The sequence below is a fragment of the Sinocyclocheilus grahami genome, unplaced genomic scaffold (assembly GCF_001515645.1).
Source record: "Sinocyclocheilus grahami isolate Dianchi unplaced genomic scaffold, SAMN03320097.WGS_v1.1 scaffold87.1, whole genome shotgun sequence".
In the NCBI taxonomy this organism is placed as follows: Eukaryota; Metazoa; Chordata; class Actinopteri; order Cypriniformes; family Cyprinidae; genus Sinocyclocheilus; species Sinocyclocheilus grahami.
Window position 1 is genome coordinate 702,681 of NW_015505266.1, and position 14,483 is coordinate 717,163.

General features: G+C 39.1%; 1 protein-coding gene across 1 annotated transcript in view; it reads right to left on the reverse strand.

Moving 5' to 3' along the window:
- Positions 1-13,577, reverse strand: part of LOC107586933 (rho guanine nucleotide exchange factor 18-like) — a 76,429-nt gene extending 62,852 nt beyond the window's left edge. The window contains exons 1-9 of the mRNA XM_016274497.1: positions 13,491-13,577; positions 7,677-7,798; positions 6,445-6,896; positions 6,134-6,284; positions 5,713-5,839; positions 4,615-4,669; positions 2,341-2,418; positions 2,128-2,239; positions 567-774 (exon numbers count right to left, since the gene is read on the reverse strand). Coding sequence (XP_016129983.1) covers positions 567-774; positions 2,128-2,239; positions 2,341-2,418; positions 4,615-4,669; positions 5,713-5,839; positions 6,134-6,284; positions 6,445-6,620 — 907 coding nt within the window. The 5' untranslated portion in view covers positions 6,621-6,896; positions 7,677-7,798; positions 13,491-13,577. The remainder of the gene's footprint in view (positions 1-566; positions 775-2,127; positions 2,240-2,340; positions 2,419-4,614; positions 4,670-5,712; positions 5,840-6,133; positions 6,285-6,444; positions 6,897-7,676; positions 7,799-13,490) is intronic.
- Positions 13,578-14,483: the final 906 nt, after the last annotated feature.

Below are 14,483 nucleotides of genomic sequence, written 5' to 3' on the forward strand. Positions count from 1 at the left end.
GCATGCACTGTATTTTTCCTCTTCTGCTGTCGGGGTGATGCAAGAAATGTTGTGAGTGGTTGTCAAGGCAGCCAATCAGAATTTAGCAGCCTAGTCTCTGATTGGCTGAAATTATGGCATATTGTAACGCTGGGCTGTGTTGAGCAAGCGAGCAGTTGGCATTTAGAGAGCACATCCAAAAAATTATTTTAAATGCAAAACTGATTTTCGTGCGCTCGAAATACTTTTTTCTTTGCGAAACGAACATTTTCTCCACAAAACTCAGATTGCGCGCGTGCAAAATGCACTTTTGTGCACTCAAAATATGATCTTTCGCGTGCAGAATTGTGGCAGAGATCTAAGCCTATAAAGCTTGAGCTACGCTGCATCACGTGACAGTTTGAGTCAGTGGGTCAAGAGCCTGATAGTTTATCACAGCTCACAATCTAGAGAAACCCAGTGAAAGATGCAAGAGCCCCGTGAAAACTGCAAGCAGCCTGGGGTTGACTGTGACATGCGCTGTGGTGGAAGCGGAGCGCCGTGTGGAGCAGGTGTTAGCTTGTGTTTTGTGGTCGTGTGTTACTCACTTAAACACTGCATGCCATGCTTCCTCTGCAGGGTCTTGCTGCACAGTGAACATGTTGCCCAGGAGGAGAACGAGCCAGGTACGAGCTGGTGGCCACTCACGCTGCGCCGCCGCACTTTCACACACTCGCGCAACTCTTTCTCCTTCTCTTTGTATCTCTCTCTCTCTCTGCTTTTCTCTTTTTGCTGCTCTTTGTCTCGGGTCTTACCCTGAAAACAGAGGAATCAAGAGATGTGTAGCGTTACCTTGTGATAGTTAGCAAAAAGACAGAAAAAATTAACTATTTCACAAAACATGACCAGGTCGTGTTTCCCCTAAAAGTTAAGTAAACTATAAGTTAAATAAACAAATAAATACATTTATATATGATTTTGTAGATATTTATAATTCTATATACTATTTGATTTTATTTACAAAAATAAACAAATAATTTTTTTTTAATATATATTGCACTGAACATACATCATGTTAGTATTTTTTCAGTGAATGTAATGTAATTCATGCTGACTTTTAATGTAATTATTCAATCGTTTTTAATTTAATACATTTTTAGGGAAGACTGGATACATTTAGGGATATACAGTAATTAAGGTTTTTCTTTATTATTATTTTCTTGACAATTAAGTCCATTTTCCAACAAATTATCAATACTATGACGCAAAATAAACAAACTAGTACTGTCAAATGATTAATCGCGGTTAATTGCATCCAAAAAAAAACGTTTTTGTTTACATAATATATGTGTGTGAACTCTGTAAATTTATAATGCATATACAAATTCACACACATGCATGTACATTTTTAAGAAAAATATGTTATAATTATATATGAATATAAAAATATATATGCACATGTAAATATTAAAAAAAATATATATACATGCATGTGTGTGTATTTATATATACATAATAAATATACACAGTATATATTACGTAAACAAAAAAAACTTTTATTTTGGATGCGATTAGTCATGATTAATCATTTGTCAGCACTAAAATAAACATAAAAATATATACTAGAATATACAGCATAAAGTACATTTGTTTCAGTGAATGTAATTTTAGCTGAATTTTAATGGAATTATTTAATTTTCCTTCATTTTAATTTATATTAAGAAATTTGTTGAAATTTACTTTGTGTGCATTTCGTAAATATTTTACTCTTTATTCTTATTTTGCTGAACTAATATAGGAAAAGCATATAAGTAAGTCCTAAAAATAGACTAACCCTAACGTTTTACAATATATCAGCTACATAACCAAAATAATTAGATATATCTGTATCAGCTGATCTGTGTTTTAAAAATCATTTGATTGATTAATTAACTTATTGTGTTTTATTTTTTAGAAGACAGTATACAATTGGCACATTGTCTAGTTCACAGATCAGGTCAGAACTTCCCCAGTAGTCTGCATGGGCGAGCTTAGTGTCTCTCTACATTCAAGAAAAGGAGGAAGTTGCAGAGGTGCAGAAGTTGCTGCGAAGTTCAGCAGAAATGGGCATGATTTTTTTCCCACAGTCCGAGCAAGCATGCACGATGATGACAGTCTGTGTGTGATTACTTTGTCTTTGTTGAAGGATCCGGTCACGCGGCTCCTCAGTGAGCTCAGAGTCCGCTTGACTTTGGTGCCTTTTTCCGGACGCTCCGGTCTGTCCTCTTCTTCCTCATCATTTCTACAAAAAAACAACATCAAACCAATTTAAAATTCAAAAGAACAAGAGTATATCCAAGTGATTATCATATAAAGAACAACATTAAAAGGTCAATGACTTACTTGCTGGCAAGAAACTCGTACCACGTAAAATTCCCTGTCACCTCCTTTCTTTCTGTGCTTGAAGTTCTGCGTTTAGCTCTGAGGAGAATCCAAGATAATCATGATCAGATTAGAATAAATTCAGTATAAGACTCTCCACTGGCAACTTATGCATGCTTACTACAAAATTATGCTGGATATGTTCGGAATGGCAAACTACCATACTAGCCTAATTGTTTTTACAGTATGCAGTATCTGGATAACATACAACTTTGCAAAATTGTCAACCTTCCATTCTACCGATTGATTCTCCAATGCATTTTTGCCTCTTTACTGCATACTTGACCTATTTGATTGGACTAGCAAAAGTTTTAATGGAATTTAAAATAACAATACAAAACCTTTATAGCAAAAATATTTAAAAAGTACATGCAACATATTGAGGTGATGTGACAACGTGCATACTACTGCTTAAACATATCATGTTGTATACATTAATACATAGTGCTCAGTATGCAGTAAGCAGCATGCTAGTATCCATTTTTCTGCTCGGAACAGAATACTACCATACTATTTCTGCATTATGCAAATTTTCTGCAACCCACAATGCAACATGTTTGAATAAACCTTCCATTTTTAGAGTGGCAACTGCATCAGCCGCAATTTTTTAACATTTCTTGTCTCTCTAGCACAATTCCTGAAGGGTCGGAGCCCTGCAGAGTTTTGTTCCAACCCTGCTCCAACACACATACATGTGTATATATAGTATATGTGTGTATGTATATGTGTATATATACAGTGGGTACGGAAAGTATTCAGACCCCCTTAAATTTTTCACTCTTTGTTATATTGCAGCCATTTGCTAAAATCATTGAAGTTAATTTTTGTTCCTCCTAATTTGTAAGTCGCTTTGGATAAAAGCGTCTGCTAAATGACTAAATAAAAAAACACATACCATGTAGTTTTCAAATAGGCCGGAAGGACTTGATTAGTTAGATCAGGTGTGTTTAATTAGGGTTGAATCTAAACTCTGCAGTGCTCCGTCCCTCCAGGAATTGAGTTTGACACCCCTGCTCTAGTGTATAATGTAGTACACTACTTTTTAATATACAAAAGGAAGTATGCACTCTAGTTTTCCATTCCAAACATACCCTCTTGCTAGTCTGCTATTAGAAGCGTCAGTTACAGTGCAGATGTTTCATGACCTTGTTAAAAGCACACTCTGGTTTCTCATGCAGGTTTTGAGATAAAACAAGAACGTCCTAACCAGGAAAAGCCCCACCAGGTTTAAAAATACAGCAAGAGTGGTAAACATAGAAGATAAAATGCAGCATAAATATACGCAAACGTACACAACATGTTCAAGACAGCCAAGTGAGAAACAATGCTTTCGGGCCTGCAAACCAAACGTGGGCCACTCTGTTAGTCTGTAGGAGGGCATGACAGGCTCCTTCACACTGTTTACTTACCCATGATACTGCTTAAGCTCGTGCAGAACTTTCTGTACCATCAGCCTGAGACAAACAAGACACTGAGGCTAAGTATGTGTGGCAGTGGCAGGGCACACGATGGGCCGCTGTCCAAATAAAACCATCAGTAAAATCTACTGCCTAGCTCAGGCGCAGACCACATCCACGGTGGGATACAATCAAATCCCCCATGTTAAACAGACAAAAAGCTTGTTTAGATCAGTTCATCTAGATTTTTCCCTTTAGTTCCTGTTTATTAGCTTTTAGGCTAAGCAATATGCTAGCATGCTATAAAAGTTGATCAATTAAAATGTAGGTCTCTTTCAAGAAAACAGACCCAAAATCTTGATGACAACATCCTGCACTACATACTTGTCCAATCAAATGGCTTTCTAGAATGAGAATGCCCCTTCCCCAATACTAGCTGCAGTTGCAAATAGCAAGTGCGATTTAGCTAACAGCTATTGGGTAATTAAGAAAAGGAAGAAGTCTTTCGATATGTCCCACCCTGCAACAGGAAATACATCAATAGGACTGAAATCTATGCTTGTTTGTGTTTGTTATTAGAATAATTAGCATATACGCATTTTGAGGACTAATAGTTTTATGCAAATAAAACAGGACCCCAACCCAGCTATTTATACAGTACTGATCTCACTAATCCAGCTATATGCAAAATGCATACCAGGAAGCCATCATGGAAGCTTCTTGATCGTCTTGACAGATTCCAAGGTCCTTCAGTAATCCTTCAGAATTATGTAAATTCACTGACTCAAAATAACCTTGCCATGGTGCTCTTAAACAAAACAAAGATGTGAAAACTTACACATGACTCCGTCCTTCCACTGCAGACTGCAGCCCCTCTTCTGACTCCTGCTCTTCTGGAATTCCAAAGCAACACAAGTCAGGATTACATGTATTCTGTTGTAATTTGCAGCACTTTAGAATCAGTTTTCTAAGCAAAAAAGATATATGGCTGTAAAGGGTTCTATATAGAACTATGAAGTTTCTATATAGTTCCCTGGATGTTCAGAAAATTAAGTTTCTGGGGGTGCTTTCACCCTTGGTTCGATTGCTTGGTCCGAACCCGAGTTCGATTGCTCCCCGCTCCCCCTGCCCCCTGCTGGATTGTGTTCACATTATATTATTTGGGTCCGAACCGCGGTTCGTTTGCGTCATCAAGCCAGCAGCTGTTTACCCCATTGCTTAGTAACGATGGCGCAGGAGAAGATGGCAAAATGTGTAGCAAGGCTCTCTTCAATTTTATATTTATGTTTTTGAACCGTTGGTTTTGTTTCCAAAGCTTCAGTACATAACGGCACTTACGTCTGCCTAACGAATGTACTGCAGATGCTCTAAAGTACTCTGAAGGTGAACAGAAATGAGAATTACAGCTCTCTGCTTGCAGCGCGTCAGTCACGCTCGTCAAGAAAGTGAGTGAAAAACACAAATTTTTATCAAATAATAAGTCATTAATAGCGGTTCACTTCTGTGATTTGGTACGATTGCGTTCACATCAGCAGCGAACTGTACCCCAGACCACCCTTTTTAAGCGGACATGGGTACGGGTCGCAGGTGCGCACCCGAGTTCGGAAGACAGCGTTCACATCCAAACGTACCGAACTCTGACGTCAATTGAACCCGGGTGCGCACCAAAAGTACTAGTGTGAAAGCACCCTGGGTTTTTGAAAGTACCAGAGTACCATAGAAAGTACTTTTGAAAGTACCATAGTTTGTTTATAGAACTACCAAATAAAGAAGGTCTCCTTGGAAGATTTAAATGGTAAAATGTGTGTTTTGCTGCTTTTGATCCAAGAATTCCTCCTGACAGAATTAGCATTGGATTTATCTGATTGCTTCAGAGCTAGAGCCCATGAGAACCTGACTGGAGTTTTCTGCCTAACTGGAGAATCATTTCACTAACCTCCAGCCTCTCTGGCAGCCTGCTTAGAAGTCTCCAGTATGTGGGAGACTCTGTCTGCTTGGGATTTTTCATCAGTCGCAAGGATATCAGATCTGGAATATACTGTCTTTGCTGGCGTGGTTGGCTTCTGTTGTTAAAACCAAATAATGGGAAAACGTTATCAATAAGAGTTACGGCATAGGAAGCCAACCCCGCTCCTTGAGTGCTACCTTCTGGCTAGAATTCCACTCCAACTCTCCAACACACGTTATTTTCAAGTAATCCTGAACACCTTGATTAGCTGGTTCAAGTTTGTTTAATTAGGGTTGAAGTTAAACTCTGCAGGATGGCAGCCCTCCAGGAGCAGGAGTGTGGTTTATAGAGCTATCTGAAAGTCTTGTTCTGGTCATACTAAGACAAAGATTACAATAAGGACAGTTACTGGTGTTTGGGGGATTTCACTTTCCACAGCGCTAGTGGTTTCTTCCACTGAGCTTTCGGAGAAAGAGGAAGATGGTTGATGGGGACTTTTGGCCAAACAGTGGACCTCTCTTTCCCCATCACTGTCAATGCCGTTAGTGTCTAGACTGAACCTACACAACATAACCATACAATGTTTACATACACACATACATGAGTGTGACTCTGTTACCAGGCAGAATTCATGCACTGCTCAAAGACTTTCTAACATCACAGTTAGTTATGGCAGTGACATTTATTTTTATTTGGGACCACTGAAAAAGTGAGTCTTACCTTCTTCCCAGGTCAATCGGCGACACTGGCACTTCCCAGCTGTGTCTACGTGACGTGGACATGGATCTAACTAATATAGGAAAGTTATCCTTGTCTGAGTCCTCATCTTGATCGGATTCCGGATAATCCTGGAATTCCTTCTGTTCTGAATTTCTCATAGCAACCAAGCGATCCATGGCTTCCCCTCCAGTGGAAATCACAGTGTCGTCTGTCTGGAAAAGTTGATGGGTGTTGAACTCTGTGGAATTCTGCCTAGATCCACTTTCTGGTGTGGATGCTGGAGGTACCAAAGGGGCAGAAACAGGTGCAATTAAAACCGGATGTCGTGTGTCTAGTGGTTCAATGGATCCAAGTTGCAGGTCTCTGAAATATTCTGAATCTCTCAGAGAAGAGCAGAGGTCTAAAAGGTCCTCTTCACTGCTGCACTCGTTGCTCTCAGTCAAGAAATTTCTCTGTATGTAAAAACCCATAGACAGCTGATTTATCACAACAAAAAGGTCACATGACTAATAATATGAAGCCTAAGTAAGTCACAACTAAGTAAGACACAGACGAAACTTACTAGAGAAGTGTGACATAAATGCATCTGTAAATAAATACAGGGACTGGAATTGAGAACCACTGGGCTAAGCACATAGTCATCGAGTAGACACATCTATCCAATACAGTACACCAGGGGTCACCAGACTTGGTCCTGGAGGGCCGGTGTCCTGCAGAGGTTGGCTCCAACCCTAATCAAACACACCTGAACCTGCTAATCAGGGTCTTACTAGGTATACCTGAAACTTCCAGGCAGGTGTGTTGAGGCAAGTTAAAGCTAAACTCTGCAGGACACCGGCCCTCCAGGACCAAGTTTGGTGACCCCTGCAGTACACTGACAAGGACAATCCCAATAGAGAAACCAGTGGTACAGTGCATTGGTCAAGGTCTTGAGATATTACACAACTCTTTTAAATTCAGTTTCAGCTTGTTCCTCACACAAAGCTATGATACAACTTCAAAAAGGCATATACATAATGAACAAGTCATATGGACTGATTTTGCAGAGTTCCATATATTCCTGGGTCAATATCCTTGACGGTTATAGAACAACATTCCTGGCAAGCAATCAGTTTGAGGGTTTAGGGCTAATGTTGGGGTTTTGTTCAGGACTCGATTCGGAGCTTGGGCATCCTTCTTCTCAAACAATCATTCACCCAAGATTAAGAGTAAGGTTATGGTTAGGGTCTTACCTTGTCCTCAGGTGAACTGCTAAAGAAGACGTCTTCTGGGATGGAGGTCGGGGACAAGGATGAGGAGGAGCTGGGTGCTGAGACCGGGGCTCGAAGTTGAGAGCATGGTTTGCAATCTGAGGCTGAAACACAAAACAATCCACCATGAATTTAGCAAGAAATATTATCCACAATTGTGAACTCTTGATCTCAGACTTGCAGTGTTGCTTTTGGTTAGGTGCCTTATCAAACATATTGTTGCTGTGCACCAGACAAAACAAATTAAGAGTGGTGTGACATTCTGGATATCTAATTACATCATATCTATTGTGTTTTTTCCTGTGACATAGCAATAATAGAGATACGGGTCTGGAGAGCCAGTATGACAGCGCACCCTAAATAAAATACTCTCAATAGCTACTGCCAGAACTTATCGGTGACTTCCGTTAACTTCAGCACGTTACATCAACACACAGCTGGAGTCAGTTGAAGCTGGAAACATTTCCCTGTAAACAGAAGATCTTAATCTGATGTAAAATGGAAGCACTAGTTTACAGAAGCAAAACTCTGGATTGTGTTTGATAGTATATGGTATATAATAGCCTCCAGCCTGATGCTATAGGAGAACCCAAGGTTCTTCAGAAAGCCATCTAAGTACATGCTTCAAAAGAACCAAGAAATGCTTGATGTTTCCTCTACCTGGAAGCAATTCGCTGACCTAAAGAACATATGAACCTGAAAAGAAGTTCTCCAAAAGAACCATATTCCCAACTGTAAAAGAACCATTGTAGAACCTGTATTTTTATAAATGTAGACTCAATGTTCTCCATCTTTTGAGATTTGCCATCAACACTCAAGAACCGTTCTTTGGAGCTAAATTAAGGCCCACCACTATTGGGGCATTGCTTAAGTGACCCTTCCAAAACTCAGAGTACCTGAGTGACTAGGTGATTATGACAATAATGATATAGACTATGACAAAACCCAGACACCAAAGTCCAATCCACAACCGTTCTCCTTCACCGACTGCCTGTCCTTAAACGATGGAGAAATGAACTGTACAGTACTTTCTGGCATAAATCATCTTGGCCCTAGACGAATGACAGAGTCTGAGAGCAGTGAGGTTGTTTGTATCCGAATTAGACACGTGATATGTAAACTATAAGAGCACCATGATGCTTGTCATGTTCAAATATCCTTTTATGGCTGCTGCTTCTTACCATATGCTCCAACATTAATACTTAAACAAAGGGGCCTCTGAGCTTTTACAAGGGTTACTGTAGGTCTACCACAGAAAACATTTGTTTTTTCACACACTCTGAGGTCGGAGCACACCCTAAGACGCAAAGTTTTATTTTGGTCTAAGTAAAAGGAAACAGGCTCGAAATAGCCTAAACCGTGTCATGCACTCGAGTAGCCAAATCCCTGGAGGAAGTTAAAGGTTTGCCAATTGCAATTTGCAGAATTATGTTATGTGAGTCTTGAGCTTTTCCAAGAGGATTACAGGGGCAACCCCAAAGCTGTAAAGCAATTCAAAGCTCCATCAGAGAAGGTAATCTCTGAAAACGCACGCAATATTTGGAGCATCATTAACAGATGATTTTAAAAACAACTCAAGTACACTAATTGTGACTTCTGCTGATCTATCTATCTATCTATCTATCTATCATCTGTCTATCTATCTATAATATATAACTGTTATTTATAATAGACATACAACTAAATTAATGAGAGAAAGATGGGGAACAGAATCAGGAAATGTCAGAAGCTCAATGTTTGAGAGCAAATGTGCTAATGGCTAAATAAAAAGAGCATTATGTTTTTTTCTCTTTTTTTTCTTTAAAGAATAGTAGAGCAAAGAGAGGAAATTACATAGGATCAGGAAATTGCACATCAGAATCAAACTTACATCACTTATTTGAGCACAAATATGTCTCAAGAGTATAACACGCTAACCGCCTGGGTTCAGTATTTACATACATATCCAAAATTCCTGTTTTGGAGTCTGGTGGTTTCCAGTTATTCTGTCTTTTATCTCAAAATACAGTAATGACATAATCACACAGAACTGTTAAGTGTGAAAATGTGGTTTTGTATGTGCCAACAGATACAGTCTGGTCATGAGAGCTGCATGCAAAAGTTCATTCTGTTAGCAATGTGACCGGATCTCTTGAGCAGACCGCAACTGCATGTACCATAACATCAGTGACACTCTCAACCACAAGCAAACAAAAAACCTCCTCAGCTATTTATAGTTTAAGACAGAAAAGGTGGGGAAAAAACTCCACTCAGCACAATTAGAAACACACGGCCAATTCGGAAAGATCAAAAATAAAACACTAGGTATACTTTCAGAGCATAAATATTCTACTGACAAAAATATATAATATATGTATCAGTACATTTATATATAAAATAAGAAAAAAAGTAACAAAAATATTATGGCACTGCCATTTATTTATTTATTTATTACATATTTTATTATAATATTTTATTATAATTATATATTATATAATAGGGTAGCACAGAAAAAAAGGAAAGATGCTAGAGTTCCAGAAAGATGCAATCATGCCCTCTACCTCTTTTGAAGGACCATCGTTTCATCCATGAGAACGAGGGCCAGGAGTTGTGGAGAGATGGATCTGCCATGTGGATGGTGTGAATTTCTCCCAGAGGAGTTAGTGAACAAGATATCAGGAAACTAGAGTCCCACAGCCGGATCAGAGGAGGGAACCGCTGGGGATTATCTAACATATGATTCAAAGTCAAGAGGCACAGCTGTGGGGGCTCACAGTGAGAGAGAGAGAGAGAGAGAGAGAGAGAGAGAAAGGAAGCACCGCTGGATCTGAATGGGAGGGAATTGTGTTTAATACTACGCCTACAAAAAATGGCAGAGTGATGGAATCAGGTGGTAAATATCACCGTATTGTCCCTTCAGAAATTTGGACACTTCACTTTATTTGGAAACTTTCATCAAATCATGACAGCTTGCTCCGCCCCACAACCGACTTTCTTTTTCTGCTGACATTATCAGACCACTTATTTTTAGACTCCTCCCTTTCAATAACCTTTCATCAAAAAGTAACAACTTGCTCCACCCCTCAAACGACTTTCCTTTTCTGATGACATCATCAAGGCCTCTACTTTTTAGACTCCTCATCTTCAATAACTTTTTTATCAAAACGTTCAACTTGTTCCACCCCTCAAAGGACTTTCTTTTTCTGCTGACATCAAGGCAACTTCTTTTTAGACTCCTCCCCTTCAATAACCTTTTAAAGCTGCAGTCTGTAACTTTTTTTGGTTAAAAATGATCCGAAATCAATATTTGAGCAAGTACATAACCAGACAGTGTCAAAACGATCGCCTTACTTTATCCCGATTCACAACGGTTAGCTTATAATAATGTTTTCTAATTTGAGTGGTACAGGTAAGTTTTCGCGGGAAATTCGAGCATGCTGTTGCGTCATTACGTCACGTCTGTTAACATAAAGAAGCTGTCCCGGCTACTAGACTATCGCATGTGAGGATCCTGCAGGTGGCCGATTGTTTATAGCCTTTTTTATCACAGCAGCTGGAATAATTCATTTGATCATTTTGATGGCGGATTTTAAGAAACACATGTGAATGAAATTAAATTATATTCCAGTTTTAAATGTGCTTCTGATTACAGATAGCCTGGGATTACAAAGATTTGTATTTTAAAGAAAACCAGTTCGAAGGGAGCATAATTTGCTTTTTGGGTTAAAATAATTTCTTAATATGAAATTGACAATTAGATTAGACTGCAGAAATTGAAATCTACTCGCTTATACACACTATACTCATAGTCACCAATGCTGATGTTGTTAACATTAATCATTTGAGAATAAAGTATAACAATAATAATAATTTGCACGGTTTGATGTGATATGAGCTAACCAATCTTTAGATTTAATCAAAATTGGTAGCGGGATTTATGGTAATGCTTTTTTCCTCAGTTGGTCAGAACAAATATGGCAGGACTTGTTACTTGCATGTTCAGATGGCAATATCCGGTGAAAATTCTTATTTGGGTCATATTCCAAGACGTAGGCTAGAATCTGTGATTGCGAAGTAGAGTAAATATCCACACCGGTGCGGTGACTGACTACCAAACACACATACTCCTCAAAACATTAGATTCATCTGTGCTGCAGCCGTGCCTGAGCACAACCCACGCAAGCTAGATAATTACGTAAACAGCTGCAATTCCAGGTTTTCAAACAGAGATGGCAACAAAGAGGCAAAACTTACGGACTGCAGCTTTAAACAAAACATAACAACATGCTCCGCCCCTTAAACAAATTTTTTTTTCTGCTGACATCAAGGCCACTTATATTTAGACTCCTCCCCTTTAATCACCTTTTATCAAAAAGTAACCAATTGCTCCGCCCCTCAAATGACTTTAATTTTCTGCTGACATCATCAAGGCCACTTAGTTTTAGACTCCTCCCCTTCAATAACCTTTTAATCAAAACATAATTTGCTCTACTCCTTAAACGATTTTCTTTTATCGCTCAACAACTTGCTCCGCCCCCAAACGACTTTTCTTTTCTGATGACATCATCAGACCCCTTAATTTTATTCTCCTCCCCTTCAGTAATCTTTTATCAAAACATAACTTGCTCCGCCTCTCAAACGACTTTCCTTTTTCGCTGATATCAACAAAGCTACTTATTTTTAGACTCCTTCTATTCAATAACATTTTATTGAAATGTTCAACTTGCTCTGCCCCTCAAACAACCTTTTTTTGTTGCTAACATCATCAAGGCCACTTCTTTTTTAAGACTCCTCCGTTCAGTAACCTGCCATATAGAGATACTTTTCCCCTCCTATTAATCCCTAATAATGGCGCTATATAATTTTTTGGTTACGCTTTGTTTTAAGGTGTAGATGCTACAGTAATTACACAAATAAGTTCTGAGTAATATTACTTAACTACAGTACATGTACTTACTAAGTTTAGGGTTGACTTTTTGTAATTTTGCATAACTTACTGTTATTACACTCTAAAAAATGCTGGGTTAAATACAACCCAGCGCTGGGTAAAATAGGGACAAACCCAGCGATTGGGATGTTTTGACCCAGCGGTTGGGTTACTGCCCAGGAGGTTGGGTTAAACATTTAACCCTGTGTAGCTCAAACACCCAATTACTTTTGAGGCTATCTACTGTATAAACCATGTTATTGTGTAACTGACATATTCATGCAGCCACCATAGTTTTCTGTTAAAAATATCATGGTATTCTTGGAAGTAGCATTTACTATGGTACATGGTATAATACCATCACATGCCCCAAAAAACACAGTAAAACCATGATATGTTTTGCAAGATGTACTAAAATGAAATGTATAACGGTGTGCGTGATCTGGTGTATAATAGTGAAAGTGGAAAACACCATCTGTGAAGAGCACAAACAAGCGTCATAACGGTTGCTCTTGAAAAACAACAGGTTTGTTTAAGAAAAAGAAGACGCAACCAACACCAAGTATGATTTTCTACACATAGTCATTGAGTTGCACCACAGTGAACTGCATTTCTGCTTAGGCAGTTCCTTAAATGATACCGGTGAAGCAATAATGGCTGAAAGCACCAGTGAAATCCATCAAGTCGAGCTCAAGTTGGGTTCTTATAGCCCAAAACATCCAACCGTCATTCAAAACTCAAGATTAAACACATTAAAGGTTGCATGATAGCTTATCTGGAGCTGCAGAAGATAATGCCTCACCAGAACAATGGCACAGATTCAGTTCAAATCATACAAAGTTAGCATTCTTATTGTGTATTAACTAAAACAAACCGTTTTACGTACTCACCCCAATCCAGAAGTACAAACAACAATCCACAACTAGCAAAAACGTCCTCCTCTGAATCTAACACACCACTTTCTGGCAGCTGAAGCGTCTGAAAAGAGCAGAGTGCTGCGTTAACCACAGCCTGAAACGCACAACACTGCTACAACTTCCTCTTCAGACTGACACTCAGTGCAGACACATGGCCTTTACATGAGCACACACACACATGAGGCCCTTCTTTCAGAGGTGGTATGATCAAAACGTGCCGATGGTGGATGCTTTAATTCAAACTGTAGAAAAACCCAGCCTTTTTGTGCATATGATGTGATGACTGCATAGTTCCCATACTAATGAGTGCACTTGTGCAGGGGTTTGGAGGAGATGAGCAGAAACGCTGGTGGTTAATGTGGTGAACGAACCCCTTCGAAGAGCTTGTTTTGCTTAAACTAGCTGCTGTTCACACTTGACTGACTACTACAGATAAAACGTGCCATTTCCTGCTATCTAACTGTACTATTGCTCTTATGACGACCCAGTGTAGAGAAACTGTGAGTCTCTACAGACTTGAGTGTCTTGTTATGGTTTTAAAAGACATGTAAATACCTAGTATATAAATAAGGCAATCATTCAGTTCAACAGTATATGGGTGTTTCTTTGTTTATGGTACTTTGGGAGCAGTGTTGGTCAAGTGCCAGTGGATTAGAGGCCTGCTCCCGCGAGACCCGAGCGGGGGACAAGATGGGCTAGTGCTGGTGCGGGCGGGTAGACACTCGTGTGTGTGTGTGGGATGCGGGAGAATAAAATGATTCACAGGACTCTTGCAAAATAGAACTATCTAAACATAAAATATCTAAAACAATAAATTGTCATTCATCTATTGCACAAAAGCAACATGAACTAATATAAAATATAAACGATTAACAGGTGCAAGCGTATGCAGAGTTTCTATTTAGGCTAACAAGTGTTTGTGCTGAAATTTGCGTCCTCACGAATCCTCTCATAACACACGAATTG